The sequence below is a fragment of the Lycium barbarum genome, chromosome 7, assembly GCF_019175385.1.
Source record: "Lycium barbarum isolate Lr01 chromosome 7, ASM1917538v2, whole genome shotgun sequence".
NCBI lineage: Eukaryota > Viridiplantae > Streptophyta > Magnoliopsida > Solanales > Solanaceae > Lycium > Lycium barbarum.
This window is the reverse complement of record NC_083343.1, coordinates 54,774,244-54,791,022: the sequence shown is the minus strand read 5'-3', so window position 1 is coordinate 54,791,022 and position 16,779 is coordinate 54,774,244. Positions and strand designations below refer to the sequence as shown.

General features: G+C 37.1%; 1 protein-coding gene across 1 annotated transcript; it reads right to left on the bottom strand.

Annotated features, from left to right (window-relative positions):
- Positions 1-959: 959 nt before the first annotated feature.
- On the bottom strand, positions 960-4,094 carry LOC132603436 (myb-related protein 306-like). Its single transcript, XM_060316496.1, has 3 exons — positions 3,678-4,094; positions 3,315-3,444; positions 960-3,117 (listed from the first exon to the last, which is right to left on the bottom strand). The coding sequence occupies exons 1-3, from the start codon at positions 3,808-3,810 to the stop codon at positions 2,364-2,366; spliced, it is 1,017 nt and encodes a 338-aa protein (XP_060172479.1). The 5' UTR covers positions 3,811-4,094; the 3' UTR covers positions 960-2,363.
- Between the last annotated feature and the right edge of the window lie 12,685 nt (positions 4,095-16,779).

Here is a 16,779-nt window from a genome sequence, read left to right as displayed (position 1 = left end):
AATTTTTAAAGTGTATTTGATCGATGCAATTATTTAGATAATTTATAATAACTAAGAGTGATATAGTAAAATTATCATTTTATATTGCTCTCCAAGGAGTGTGTCAAGTCAAACATAGACAAGCAAATATGGAGGGAGGGAGTAGTTCGTAATAACCTCTTGATAAATAGGAATATGTTACAAGAATCCGAGAGTCTTCTAAGGAACATGGAGTTACGGGTGTTGTGCTTGAGCTGATCCAAAACGATCATGTCCCGCAAATTTTGACTTTCGCTTGAAATGAGCAAATATATTATGTTGATTGCCCAACCATACTTTAGCTATCTTATGTAGAGCTGAATTAATTTTTTTTCGAGATTCTCATTGATAGGCTGGAGGTTAATACTAGGCCTCTAAAAGAATAAAAGATTGTTTTTAGCATTTTTTCACTTATGGGCCGAATCATGCTGGTAAGTATTTCCTACTAGCTACTTCCACTACTATTATCCCTACAAATTAAAGACTATGTGAAAGAGACAAGAACATTATAGGAAAGGTTCAATTTTACCACTACTATGTAAAACTTCCAACTGAAGAAATGGCCATTAAAACCCAAGCTAGTAGACTCCCTCATCAAACAGTTTTAACAGACACACATATCATCATTTTTGTATGTTGATGATAATCTTGAAACATGGAAGCATCTAAAGTCAAACCCTAATTCTCATTTCTCACATCATATACCCAAAAAGTTTAGCACAAAGTACAGACAGTTGAAGCTAAGGCCTAACAACAACAACCTAGTGAAATCCCACAACGTGGGGTCTGGGGAGGGTATAGTGCACGCAGACTTTACTCCTACCAAGGTAGGACGGCTGTTTCCGAAAGACCCTCGGCTCAATAAAAACACATAAAAAGAGGTCAGATAAGGCTAAGAGATTCAAAGCGATATGGAAATGAAGTAACGCAAGCGACACAGATAACATAGAATAATCAAAGCACATGAAATAACAGATAATAGCATAAATCAGAGAACAAGAAATTATACTACGATAATGCGACTACTAATAAGACAGGATAATGAGACTATCTACTAGTCTTCTACCCTAATGTGGGTCCTCCAAACCCTCTTATCTAAGGTCATGTCCTCGGTAAGCTGTAACTGCGCCATGTCGTGTCTAATTACCTCTCCCCAATACTTCTTTGGCCTACCCCTACCTCGTCTGAAACCATCCATGCCCAACCTCTCACACCTCCGCACTGGGACATCTGTGTCTCTCCTCTTCACATGCCCAAACCATCTCAATCTCGCTTCTCGCATCTTGTCTTCCACCGAGGCCACTCCCACCTTGTCCCGAATATCCTCATTCCTAATCCTGTCACTCCTGGTGTGGCCACACATCCATCTCAACATTCTCATCTCAGCAACTTTCATCTTTTGAACATGAGAAATCTTAACTGGCCAACACTCCGCCCCATACAACATAGTCGGTCTAACCACCACTTTGTAGAACTTTCCCTTAAGTTGTGGTGGCACCTTCTTGTCACATATCACTCCGGAAGCAAGCCTTCATTTCATCCACCCTGCCCCAATATGATGTGTGACATGATCGTCAATCTCCCCGCTGCCTTGCATAATAGACCCAAGATACTTGAAACTACTTTTCTTCTGGATGGCTTGGGTACCAAGCCTCACTTCCAAGCCAGCCTCTTGAGGTGCTTCACTAAACTTACACTCTAAGTACTCTGTCTTGGTCCTACTCAGCTTAAACCCTTTAGACTCCAGAGTTTGTCTCCAATCCTCCAGCTTAGCGTTAACTCCGCTACGAGTCTCGTCGATCAGGACTGTGTCATCCGCGAAAAGCATACACCATGGCACCTTACCTTGAATTTGCCGTGTCAATCCATCCATCACCAAGGCATATAAAAACAGACTAAGAGCTGATCCTTGATGCAACCCCATCACAACTGGAAAGTGCTCTGAGTCTCCTCCTACTGTCCTTACCCTGGTTTTGGCTCCCTCATACATGTCCTTGATCACCCTAATGTACGTCACAGGTACACCTTTAGCCTCCAAGCATCTCCATAGGATCTCTCTTGGAACTTTGTCGTAAGCCTTTTCTAGGTCGATGAATCGCGTATATATAGGGAGTGCTAATTTCATTATTTCTATCTAATACATATATATGCTGATTTGAAATTTCATATAGTTACACTTGTTTTCTCTTCTAACAAGTTTCTGCTTAAGCTACAAAGTAACTAGAGCCTATACAGCCTAACAGGAAGTAACAACTTCAAAATAGCAAAAAGAAGCCAAAACTGCCCAGTTGTTTTGAAGAAATATATCCTTCTTTATTTCCTCAAAACAAATCAGCAGTTCACAGTTATGGCCAATCCAGGATTCCCATTAGTTCTTCCTGTGTTTGAGCATTAGAATCATCAAAGAGCCAGTTTTCCAGCAAAGTTAAGGGTACTTCCGTCTCCAAATTTTGCTTGCTCCCTTTTTGGAAAAATCCATTTTCATTCTTGAAATTTGGCAAATTGTGTTTATTATTTTCAACTTGGAAAATTCCAGCATCCTGATCAGGTGTGAAAGCAACAACATCGTCCGCCAACATAGACTGACAAACATCAGAATTATAGGATGAATTGAAGCTAAAGAGAGAGTCTAACCCCTCCGGTGTTGGTGCATTCATGGTCCCTTCACTAGGACTAGAACTCGAACCTGTCCCGATTAATAAATTGTTGTAAGAGCTCTGGCTGGTGGTGGTTGAGTTAGAAATGCTTTGAGATGATAATTGAGGGGAATTTTTCATCCAATTTTTAAGCAATCGAGAGATGTTATCAGCGCTAGATGCATAAGTAGATGTTTGGATAGGAAGAGGAGTAGTAGGAGAAATGTTTTTTTTGTCAGTAAGGGACAAAGCATCAGAAAGAGCTTGTTTAGCTGTGTGGATGTCTGTTTGAAGTCTCCTTTCCCACTGTCCCTTTGAGATTGATGATGATGATTTTCCCTTTTGACTATTCTCATCATCATGACCTTGAAGCTTCTGGAGCTTCTTTTGCAAATGAGTATTCCAGTAATTCTTTATGTCATTGTCCGTTCTTTGTGGAAGGTATGAAGCTATGGCTGCCCATCTATACCAACAGAAAGAAGAAAAAAAGTTAGACAAATATATATATACTAGTAAGATCGAACCCTAATTACTGGAAAATTTGAGCAACTATATATCTCTATTGAGATTTTGGAGTATAAGATTGGAGACAGATCCAAGATTTAAACTTGAAGCATAAAAGAACAAGAATTCCTTATTTTTTATAGATTGATTTAGTACCTATTGCCAAGAAGAGCTTGGAGGTGAATAATCATCCTCTCTTCATGCTCGGTAAAGTTGCCACGTTTGATGCCTGGACGGAGATAGTTTGTCCATCTAAGCCTACAGCTCTTGCTGCATCTAAGCAATCCTGTAAAACCAAAGACAAAAGGAAATTTTTTTAAAAAAATATAAAAGAAGGTAATAGTAGCTAGTGAGTATACAAAAAGGTTGATCTAATTAATGAGATGGATGTATTCATTCAAGAAGGCTATGATAGAGCTGCAGAATGTTAACTACACATCTTTAATGATTTTAACCAACCCCAAATAAAAAGACAAAGAAAAAAAAAAGGGAAAAGAATCATGAGATTAAAATGTTTACCAGTATTAGTAGGAACAGCTCTCCAATTTCCAGGACCATGTTCTTGAATATATGAAACTAAAATGATATCTTCTTCTGGTGTCCATGGTCCTTTCTTCACACCAATTTTATCACAACAAGGTGGCCTTCCCATTTTATTTTCAAGGAAGAAATGATCTCTTTTTGATGAGTTCAAGTTTGAAACAAAATTATGCTTCAAGTTTGAAACAAAATTATGCTATCTTTCTTTATTTCTCAAGCTCTTTTTTTGGGATTACTTCTAAATGTTGAGGCAATAGAGTCTAAGCCAAAAGGGGTTCTTGTTTGTGTATATATATAGAGGATTAGAGAAGAGAGAGAAAGGGAGAAGAGACCAAGGTGATGTTTACGCTGACCAAAGATGAAGAGGTAAAAGAAAGAGTCAAAATGATAGCAATTAGCATTTACTCATTTGCTTGCAAAAGGTCAACTTTATTCTTATGCAAATCTTTAATTTCTTTATCTTTTTCCGCCTCACGAAACCGCGTGGCATTCAATATATCCGCTTTCTCAATGTTTTTTTTTTTAAAAAAAATATATTCGAAGTTAAGTATTTAAGTGAAAATTCTAATTAATAGATGTGTAGGTGACATATTTTGTATTCATTGAGTCAGTGTAAATGACAAGTACTTATCCAAATGATCTACCAATAGAGGTGAAGATATGCGTGATCCAAAGGGTTTCATATTCCAAAAGTTTTACTTTTAAATATCCTAGAGCCCGTTTGGATTGGATTATAAGTTGCTTATAAGCTGTTTTCAGCTTTTTGAGTGTTTGACTGGTCAGCTTAAAGTCATTCTGTGCTTAAAATAAGCCCAAAAAATTAATTGGACCCGTTTGGCTTAGCTTATCTAAAGCAGCTTATAAGCTAAAAAAAAATAAGTTGGACTACCCTAATTTTTTTTATTTTTTTTGTTTTTTTTGTCTTATAAGCTGTTTCCAGCTTATAAACTGCTTTTTTTAAGCCCATCCAAACAGGCTCTTGGGTTGAATTGCGTTTCTTTTTATAGATTCCTTGATCATGTTTAAAAAATATTCTTTGTTGTTTCGCAAATTCCTTTATATCTTATTCTTTATAAAAAGTTTCTAACAATCAAATCAAGCAATATTTAGGAAAGGAAAATTCATACAATATAGGAGAACCACACTTGAAAAATTAGCTATTGAGGTGGAAGAGCGCAGAGCTATCTAAGCTCCACATTAGCTCTCCATTACATCAAAGTGAGACTCAAGTCGCATACCTTGCAATAGGGTCATAACAAAAATATAGTGCGACAACTGACATGACATGTTTATCATAGTTAACAACTTGGATTAAATATTGAATTTAAGTTAGTTACAATTATAGTGTAAAGGTTTTTAACAATACCACCAAAGGATGTGGTGCAGCGGATGGGGCTGCTCCACCCTTAACTAGAGATCTCGAGTTCGAGCCCTGGGAATGAAAAAATCCTTGATAAGGTATATATAGTCTAATTTATGTATGTATGTTAATTAATACTTTCATAGATATTTAATTACAATTATCTTAGAAGTAATTCAATTGTGTACATATCTTTAGCACCTACCGTTCATAGAATATAAATTCTAAGAAATTACATTTTTATTATAGAATTCCAAGCATTATTATATAAACAACGTATTACTCTTAATTTAGTCGTTTACTCTAATTTGATACGATTCTGATCTCTCTCTGTTTTTAGTGATCTTACTGAATTTTCTTTCCATTTGACTTAATAACCTCAAGATGGGAAGCGATATAGCCAGTCTCTTCCCAGTCAAACTGGATAAAATTTTCTAGTTAGTCAAAATTGAAAAGATTCGCTGTTTAAATTTTTCAACACCCATCAGAAGCCTAGGTAGTAGGTATATGATTCTGTGTCCAAAATTTCACATGGTTCGTGCCAATTTTACCTATGACTTTTAGGGGTCGTCTGGCACGAGGGATAGCTAGGATATTTCAGAACTAAGTTTACAATTAAATTTATATTGTGTTTAGTTAATGGTAAGATTACGCTCTATGTCCATTTGTGAAAATATTTATGTCACGTAACCTATACTTTATGTATAAACACCGATTTAGCCAATATTAGTGTATAAAGACCTTTTATACATTATTATACACTTTATACAAGATTGATACATTATGTGTAGTGCTTTTGCCCCAGGGCCTCAGGTATAATGTTGTATAATATTATATATTGGGATACGTGCCGTAAATATTTCAAAAGTTTTATATTTTTTAAAATATCTCGTTAATTTATACCGTCAATCAATCACATTATAAATTTTATCCCAAACTGAATCCTAGATATCTCATCTTATCCATCAAATTTAAAATTATTTTATCTCACCTCTCATATGAAATAAATTACTTCAAAAATTATAATCTTAAAATTATAATCCAATAATAATTTGGTCCGCAAATCAATCAACCCCTTAGCATGTATTGGTAAATTGAATACGCAACTCCACCCACCTCTCCCCGTTCCCCTGCCACGCCCGACTTTTTTGTTAAATGTGTGTACTGAACAAAAAGTCAAAGGGGAAATCTCTCTGCATGTTATGACGCTAAGCAAAAGACAAATTAATTTTTTTTTATTTTTAGAAAAAAACAAAAACCTACTCCGGCTATCCTTTACGAAAAAGTTTATCCTATTGAGCAAAAAATTATTACTCCCTCCGTCCCAAAAAGATTGTCCTCTTTTGGCTTGACACAAAGTTTAAGAAATAAATGAAGACTTTCGAAATGTGTGGTTCAAAACAAGCCTTAAATATTTGTGTGGCTGTAAATCATCTCATAAAATTAAATTGTTTTTAAATATAGAAAGAGAACAATCTTTTTGGAACAGGCTAAAAAGGAAAGGAGGACAATCTTTTTGCGACAGAGGGAGTATAATTTCAAATAAATCGTGTCGACAAAAATTAGTTTGGAATTGCAACGTAATTATTATATTTGTAACAAATACAAGTTATAATCTTATTGTTTATAGCTGATGTGTGAAAGTGAAGTGCACGTGGACTTGCAGGGGTGGGATGGGCAGGCTGGGCAGAGCCATGCTTTAGCTACGGGGTCTACGGGTATTGATCATGATTCGATTTGAGTTAGTTTTTACCTAATAGATAAGTAAATCAATTAAGTCAATTTTTCAAATATAAGAATTAAATCAAACCAATTCAACGGTATTCGTCGATTATTATTTCAATTTTTATCAATTTTTTAAATAAGATTGATTGATTTGAAAATAATGGTGCGATCTCTTGGAAAAAATTGCTTATGGGTGATCTCATCTCAAGAACTCATAGAATGAAAAAGGATTTCATAAATTAAAAAAAAAAAAACCATAGATCAAAGTGAAGAATCTATACAGATCAATTTTACAAACACTCTCTTCTCTCTCCATGCAAAACCCTAAATAGAGTGTAACCATACAATGATGATGTCCGGTGGACAGCCACCAACAGTGGTTGGCTTGGAAATCGCTTCTACATCACAATTCCATCCATTGAACCCCTCCTTCAATCCTAATCCAATGATTAATTCTTCAATGAACCCTACAAAAACCCTAACGACATATGCAAATCGTGTAAACCCTAGTATGTTGAACAACAACATGTACTGAGTATGTAAGCATGAATAACAACATAATAAGGATATGAAGAAGCATGAGATAAGGGAGATAACCTGTACATGTGATTGTCTCTTAAGGCGGATATGATGCATGCTTAGCTTTTAAAAAAAAACATTTTCATACATACATATATAATATAAGTGTTAGTGTTGCCGAACGTGCAATCCGATCCATAGATCATATCATCCCACATCCGGGGTAGCATCATAACCAGCTCACTGTAGTGATGTACACATCTACGTGCCTGCCCGACAGACTATAGCGTGGCGTTGTGTGAGAAAATACATACATATATGTATAGTATGCATGAGAGCCCAAATAAAACGTTACAACTTTATCGGTGTGACGTACGGTCGGTAAACCTCCGATTTCTGTTATGGAATCATCATCATCGCTATATCTCACCTTGAAAGAACAACTACCGTGAGATCAACAACAATGAATAAAACCAATAATCATGGAACAAGCTCAATAATATCATGAGAATCATGAGCCTCTAACATTTCTAGGGATAGGGATATTATGGATATCATGTGTAGGTTCACAATAAAGGAGTTATGCCTTAAGAAAGAAAGGGTTAGCCTTAACATAGCTTTACGTCTCCTTAACTACTTAACATTTTCCTCCCAAGCTCGCAAATCTGCATTCAAGAGGATTCATACTAAGGTTAAGTCTTGAAAATACTCATAAGTTCAAACTAGAGTAACTAATGAACTAGCGGAATTTGGGCAGCACTTCCCTTATTTTGTCTACTTCCACCAATTTCCAAAAGAACCCCCAATAAACCATAAAAACATCCACAATACCATAATCAAAGAAATATATTCAATTTAATCTCAAATTAATCCAAAATCTCCTTTTAAATTCACCTCATAGTCATCAACTTCAATCCAATACTTTGTGACTTCTACACTTTGATTCTTTCCCTTTCCAAGAGTTACTAAACCTTTAAACCAACTCAATCATACAAATAAGATGGGCAACATACCTTATAATAGAATAACTTCACCTCACTTAACTTCTCCCAAAATCAATTTCATCACAACATTGCAGAGAAGCAAGAACAATAATCTTCCATGGATTATCTTAAGGTTTTGATGTTTGATCTTCTCTTTTAATGGTGTGGAAGGTCTTGGAATGTTGTAGAACCTTCAAGAACTCTCAAGAACTCTCTTATAATGGGGAGATAAGTGTGGGAGGTGGATATGAAAAATGGGGTCCCCTGTAACTACACCACTACCAACCTGTCACAATAACTCAAAATATAAAATGCATCACAAGGGTACAACAACTACAATAATGGCCCCCACATGACCAAAAAGTCATAAAAAGAAAGCATTACGCACCTAAGACAATGGTGGCTCTGTCTGAACCTCCTCTGGGAGTAAAAACAAGTGTAGATACCTGGATCTCATATCTTCTTCAGCTTCCCAACTCATTTCTTCGTTATTATTGTTTCTCCATAGAACTTTAACTGAAGCTACATCTTTAGTTCTTAATCCCCGAACTTGTCTATCTAGAATAACAATGGAAACTTCTTCGTAGGATAATTTCTCGGTGACCTGGACATCATCCATAGGTGCAATTCTGGAAGGGTCTCCAATGCACTTGCGAAGAATCGATACATAGAAAATCAGATGGACTGATTCTAAGTTTGAAGGTAGATCTAACTCATAGGCCACCGGGCCCACTTTGCATACAATCCTGTAAGGCCCAATGCACTGAGGACTAAGCTTACCCTTTTTACCAAATCTCATGACGTCTTTCATCGATGACACCTTCAAGAATACCCAATCATCAACTTGGAATTCTAGGTCTCGTCGGCGATTATCAGCATAAGACTTTTGACGACTCTGTGCTGCTAATAATCGATCCTGAATAAGCTTGACCTTCTTCACTTCTTGCTGGATCAAATCTGGCCCTACTAACTTAGTCTCTCCCACTTCGAACCATCCAATTGGTGATCTACACTTTCGCCCATATAAAGCCTGATACGGGGCCATCTGAATGCTGGAATGATAACTATTGTTATACTCAAACTCAATAAGTGGAAAGTGATCATCCCAACTACCTTCAAAGTCTAACACACATGTCCGTAGCATATCTTCGAGGGTCTGAATACTACGCTCAGCCTGTCCATAAGTCTAGGGATGAAATGTTGTGCTAAGGCTCTCCTGAGTCCCCAAGCCATTTTGGAAAGACTTCCAGAAACTAGTTGTAAACTGCGCACCTCTATCGGAGATAATGGATACTGGAACACCATGGAGTCGTACTATCTCCTTGATATAAACCTTAATCTTCAGCCGAGTATGTAGTCCTGACAGGCAGAAAATGAGCTGATTTTCTAAGTCTATCCATAATTCCCCCTATGGAATCATACTTACGCTGAGAAAGAGGCAAGCCTATATTGAAATCCATATTAATTACTTCCCATTTCTAAGTCGGAATCTCTATAGCTTGTAGCAATCCTCCAGGCTTCTGATGCTCGATCTTTACCTGCTGATAGTTTGGACATTGAGTTACGAACTCTGCTATGTCTTTCTTCATTCCATCCCACCAATAAATTGACTTAATATCATGATACATCTTCGTCTCTCCCGGATGGACAAAATAATGGGAACAATGGGTTTTCCCCAAAATCTGGTGATGTAACCCTACAACATCAGGAACACATAGTCTGCCTCTGTACCTGAGAACTCTATCTGCAGAAATCTCAAATAATGACTTCTTCTTGTGAGGGAATGTATCTTTATAATGGACTAACATAGTATCCTCATACTGGCGCTCTTTCACCTCAACTACTAATGACGAAACAGCTGAATTCTAAATAGTAACTCCCGTATTGCCCGAGTCCATTAATCAAACTCCTAGGCTAACTAGCTGTTGAAGCTCACGAGCCAACTCCCTCTTCTTTGGCTGAACATCACATAGGCTACCTATGGATCTGTGGCTAAGGGAATTGGCTACTACATTCGCCTTCCCAAGATGATACAAAATGCTAACATCATAATCTTTCAATAGCTCCAACCATCGCCTTTGCCGCAAATTCAACTCTTTCTACTTGAAAATATGGTAGAGACTGTTATGGTCTGTATAGATGTCAACATGGACGCCATAAAAATAGTGCCTCGACATCTTCAATACATGAATTATCGCAGCTAACTCTAGATCATAGGTCGGGTAATTTTTCTCGTGTTTCCACAACTGCCTTGAGGCATAAGCAATAACTTTACAGTGCTGCATCAGTACACAACCTAGTCCAACACCTGAGGCATCATAATAAATAACATAGCCCTCCGATCCCTTTGGAAGTGTCAGAACTGGGGCTGAAGTTAATCTGTTCTTCAATTCCTGAAGACTGTGCTCAGAAACATCCGTCCATTAAAATTTAGCTGATTTCTGAGTCAGCTTCGTCAGTGGTGTAGAGATAGAAGAAAAACCTTCTACAAATCTTCTGTAATAACCAGCTAAACCCAGAAAACTACAGACTTCAGTAGGTGTTGTAGGTGTTGGCCAAGTCTTTACCGCTTCAATCTTCTAGGTATCCACCTGAATACTATCAGCTGAAATAATATGCCCAAGAAAAGTCACTGAATTCAACCAAAACTCACATTGTAAGAACTTTGCATATAACTTCTGGGCTTGAAAAACTCTAAGGACAACACGTAAATGATCTACAGGCTCCGCCTCGGATCGAGAATATACCAGGATATCATCGATAAACACAATTATAAGCAGATCTAGGAAAGGCCTGAATACGCTATTCATCAAATCCATGAACATCGCCGGTGCATTAGCCAATCCGAATGACATTACCCGAAACTCGAAATGACCATATCTAGTTCTGAAGGCTGTCTTTAGAATGTCCTTCTCTCTGACTCTCACCTAGTGGTACCTTAATCTTAAATCTATTTTTGAAAACCATTTGGCACCCTACAATTGATCAAATAAGTCATCAATCCTTGGAAGTAGATACTTGTCTTTATGGTCACCTTATTTAGCTGTCTGTAGTCGATACACATTCACAAGGAGCTATCTTTATTTCTTACAAACAACACAGGTGCTCCCCAAGGTGACGAGCTAGGCCTAATAAATCCTTTCTCAAGTAAATCCTTTAACTGCTCATTTAATTATGCAGGAGCCATTTTATAAAGAGGAATAGATATTGGCTTAGTATCTGGCAACACATCAATAGCAAAATAAATCTCCTTTTCTAGTGGAAGACCTGGGAGCTCATCCAGAAACACATCTGAAAACTCATTCACCACTAGAACAGATTGAAGAGTTAGTGGCTTCGCTTCCGTATCCTGGACCCGGACTAGATGATAAATACACCCCTTAGCAATCATATTTCTTTCCTTAAGATAGGAAATAAACCTACCTCTCAAAGATGCTATATTACCCTTCCATTCTAGAATGGGTCTCCTGGAAATTGAAAACGAACCATTTTTGTCCTACAATTAACATTGGCATAACAAGAAGCCAACAATCTATATCCATAATAACATCAAAATATACCATATTTAGCTCAATCAAATCAGCCATAGTATGATTGTCACAGACTACAACCACACAATTTCTATATACCCGTCTACCTATCACTGGGTGACCAACGGGTGTAGACAATTCAAAAGTTTTAATTGACTCAGGTTTCACCCCCAACCCACCGGCAATATAAGGAGTAACATATGATAATGTAGGACCTAGATCAATCAATGTATATACATCATGAGAAGATACTGATAAGATACCTGTGACAACATCGGGGGAAGACTCAAGTTCCTGTCGTCCAGCTAGTGCATAAATATGGCTCTGAGGAACGCTCGAACTAGATGCTCCCCCTCTACCTCTACCACGGCCTGCTGGTGTCTTTGAGACTTGCCCCAGAGGGCCTACTGATGATGAAGAACCAGCTGCTGATCCTGTGGGCTGAACCATACCTCTACCACCTTTCGATGGATAGTTGCGCATCATATGGCCTGTCTGGCCGTAGGTATAACAAGAATCTGAGCCCAACCAACACTGCCCCAAATATAGCCTACCACAATGAGTACATCGGGGTAGAGGTAGCCTCATCTGGCTTGAATCACCCCTATACTGAGGACCTGAGACTCTGGAACTCTGACCTGGTCCAAAATAAATAGGGCGATCAAATCTCTTGCTTGCAAATCATAGAGGTGCACTAGCTGCTGAATGGCCTGAGTGCCTAGATTACTGCTTCCTCTGACCCTCTCTAAACTCACTAACGGCTCCTAAGGATCTAGCTGTTACATCTCGTGTTTTCATGCATTGGAAAGTGTGCGAGTTAAATGATATTAGTAATGGAAATGAGGTTATCCCTCAAGCTTATGGGTGGTTAGAGTGATGGCACAGATGTATCGTAAGGATTAGAAGTTAAACAAATCGAAGAAAATAAGTTTCGTGGAGGTTCGAAATTTATTTGAATGAAATACGATCCAAGCTATAATATCTCGTATTTTGGACCAGGAAATTGAACCGTCCAACATGAGCAAATTTACACGAGTCCAGAGAACTTGGTTATATTCAAGCATGAAAATAAAGATCTCGTTGTATAAGAAGATGAAGTCCCGAAATGATTTCATGCTTAATAGTGGGCTGCGATGGTTGGTGTTAATATTTTGTGTATGCCAAAGGAGGCTACGAAATAATGAATTGTTATCAGGAAATTAATTATTTGGGTAATTAGTTAAATTTTGGGGCATAGTGGGAAAAAGAGGAAAGAGAAGTATTTATTAACTACAGATAAAAGTGAGCTTACAATGTAATTGAGGGGGGACACCCTTTCCACGTGGCTTCTTGATGTAAAATGGGGAACATGACTCATTCACGTATTAAAGTTGCTGGTGGCTATCTTCATATATATATATATATATATATATATATATATATATATATATATATATATATATATATATATATATATAATTCGTAAATGGTAAAGAGAGGATGTAGATAAAAAAGGCAAAAGGGGATTGCGGTAATCTTGATATTTATTTTGAATTAGAATTATGCTCCTAATAAGAATGGAGGCATCAATGAAAAATAATAGGCAAAAACGTTGTTGTGCTTATTTCAAGGTGATATCCATAGCTATCGCAGCAATGTAATACTCCTTATGTACAGCAACTTGAAGATTTCATGAAGATCTTATATTCGGGTTTTACTCACTACTTCGATCTCGTTGTTCCGTTTTATGGCGTTGTTGAATTCGAGCTTTCTTCGAAGGAAAGTAAAGTGGAAGAAGATCATTTCTTGGCATATAAGGTATGGACTATTCTCTCCTAGGTATATTTAAATTCATCCCGGCCATAGCTAAATTGTGAGATGGGAATTACGAAATTAATTGCGGGAAATCGGATAAGTTATTGTTGTTGTTATGTGGGTTGATTTGAGGTATATTTTTGTGTTGTGTTGTGGCTGGAAATTGCTGGAGTAACTTAAGTATATTGTTGTTGTTTCCAATGATATGTATTTTGAAGGAAAGAAAAAATTAGAGAAGTGTGTTTGATAATCATATCCGGGCATGTCGCTCGTCGTGAAATGTTTATGAGTTGTTGCTACTATATGGCATCTTGTTACTGATGTATATAATTGCTAGATTGTTCTGGTTGTTGTTGTTGATATATGGAGTTTGGGAAAATGAGAAGAACGGGGAGATACTGCCCATTTTGTTTTAGGATAAGTTAAATTTTCGTTATACAATTAAGAGAATCATTTGTATAATTAACGATAGTATCATTATTGTTATCATATAGATCATGGAGTAGATATGAGTTGAGTTCTTGAGCCGTTGAGCTAAGACCAGGTATGTTAAGGCTATCCCTTTTATTCTTTTGGCATGAATCATATGACAAAGAACGAAACGAATGAACGAGCATTATCCATAACGATTCCATTCTTAAAACGTTAGAAAGCTTATGTTTCTTTGAACTCCTGATAATGTTATTGTGGCATGCTTATGACTCTCATGATCATTGATCCAGTAGAGGTAAGAGATGTTGATGATGTTAAATCCATAGTGACATTCGGAGGTTACCGACTCTACGTCACTCTGAAAAGTTCAGATGTCATTTTCATGAGTCCTTCATGCATTTATATATATGTATAGCTATTTTCTCACACTGCGCCACGCTATAGTTGGTCGTGCAGGAACGTAGATGTGCACACCACTTTAGTGGACAGATTATGATGATACCTAGGACGCGGGGTGATACGATATATGGATCGGGCTATACGTTCCCCAGCACTGACACTTATGGATCGGGTTGTACGTTCCTCAGCACTAACAGTTATGATATATGTATATGATTTTTGAAAGAAAGCATGCATGTTGTTACATCGGACATTTTTGCATATTCAAAAAAATTCGAGATAACTTGGCTTGTAATGAATGAGGCCATATTTGGACCTTACTTGGTATGAATGTGTCGGCTAAGAATACATTGGTGTGGAATTACGAAAGGAGGCTAAGGGCAAAATTGGAATTTTGGAAACTTGTTCCATGAATTATAATAGTTAGCCTACAATTTGGGCTCACAAAATAATAAGAAAATAAGGCCCAATCAAGGGAGGCCCAACTGGCCAAGATGGCCTTTGGCCCAAGTCCATTAATTAGTCATGTGACTAATTATATTAAGGGGATAAGCTCCTAAGAAACTTCAAGAGAAAACAAGAACAAACAAGAACAAAAAGAAAGAAGGTCACGACTAGAGAGGAAAGAAAGAAAGGAAAAAAAAGAAAAAAATTCTCGGAGCTCAAATCCTTGGTTCAAAAGGCCATCTCTTTTGGAATTATTACTAAGCTCAAGATTCTCTTCAAGGTGGTATAACTATTTTGGCAAGAAACTACCATTTGTGGCAAGTGGAAGAGTTGAGAAAAGGTAAGAATTTTACCATTTTTATACCATGGAATATATGTATATATGTTGTAGTGTGTGGGAATGAATGAAAAGGATGAAAATTTTGTGTGTTAGGGGTGTGTGTATGTTGGCCGAGAGTGTGTGTTGATGTATAGATAATATGAGTTGAATTTTATGTGGTAATCTAGTTGTGGTTATGGTAAAATTTGTATTGGAAATGAAAGTTGAATGAATTAGTGGAAGTTGGAAGATGTAGGACATGGCCGTGTGGTGTTATGTGTATGATGGACGGTGAATTAAATTTCTTTAGCATGTTAATTGTGTTATTGTGAAGTGAATGGAAGAAAAATGGTTCTGGTTGTCATGGAAAAATAGTTGTTAAGTTGTGCTAGGAAAGTATGCAATTTTATTGTAGTTTATGTAAATGTGGAAATGAAAGTAGAAAAATGCAAATTATGATTATCATTGATGAAGTGGGAAAATAGAAATATGTCATGAACATGTTGGCTAAAGATTAGAAGTTGTGGGTGAATTATGCCTTTGGTAGGAAGCTTGTATATTGTGTATACTTTATGAATATTTTGTGGAAATGATATGATATGCCTCCGAATCATGTTGTAATGATCTTGATGAGTAACGAATATGAAAATAGTAAGATTGGTTTGGAAGTGTAAGGTCGGAATGAAAGATATTGTGTTATGTCGGAAAGATGGCTAGTTATGCCATATTGTGTATTTTGTAGCACTTGTTGTTGTTATTGATGTTGTTGTTGGGTGCTGTGTTGATATATTAAGCCGAGCTAAGTCTCGGGGATGTTATATATATAGGGGAAATGCTGCCGAAATTTCGGTAGGCAAGTATGTAATAAAATTTGGATTCTTAAAGGCTTGAATTTGACAATTGGTAAACATGACCATTTGTAGATTCTGGACGAAATTGGAAGTGAAGCTAAGCGAGCATAAGGCGCAATTGAGGTATGTAAAGCCTACCCCTTCATTCTTAGGCATGTTCTGAACATAATAGGCTCGGCCGCGAGCCTTAAATACGACTCCGTTCCTCGGAATTCGAGATGGAAATCCGCTCCAATTCCTTCAGTAAGATTGAATCACTTTTCTTATAACTTGTCTCTAAAGTGAACTTTTGTATGCAATTGTCCCAAACGGAGTCGGAATGCTTCCAAATGACTATGGACGACCTCATAAGGTCTATTATCAGTAATTTACGTATGTCGCCTCAAGTTGGTCCGAGGTGGGCCCACAAGGCCCCGACACTTTTTGTATAACCTAAATTGCCTTATTTCTGTCCGTTTCTCACAGGCAACATCTGGACTATTATTCTGATCATGATATGACTACTTTTTATATAAATCTTACAAAATGGTTTTGACATCTGGAAATCTGATTCCGGTAATAATCTGTCGTGCCTTCCCAAGTAGGATATAGGCGCGTATTATGAACACTATCCGAATACTCTGATTTGACTCGCCGTTTGGCATACTTCAGTTTGATTGAGTCTGTATAATGATCTGTATGTATGTGGTTTCTCATTAATCTATTCGTGGATGGCTCAATGC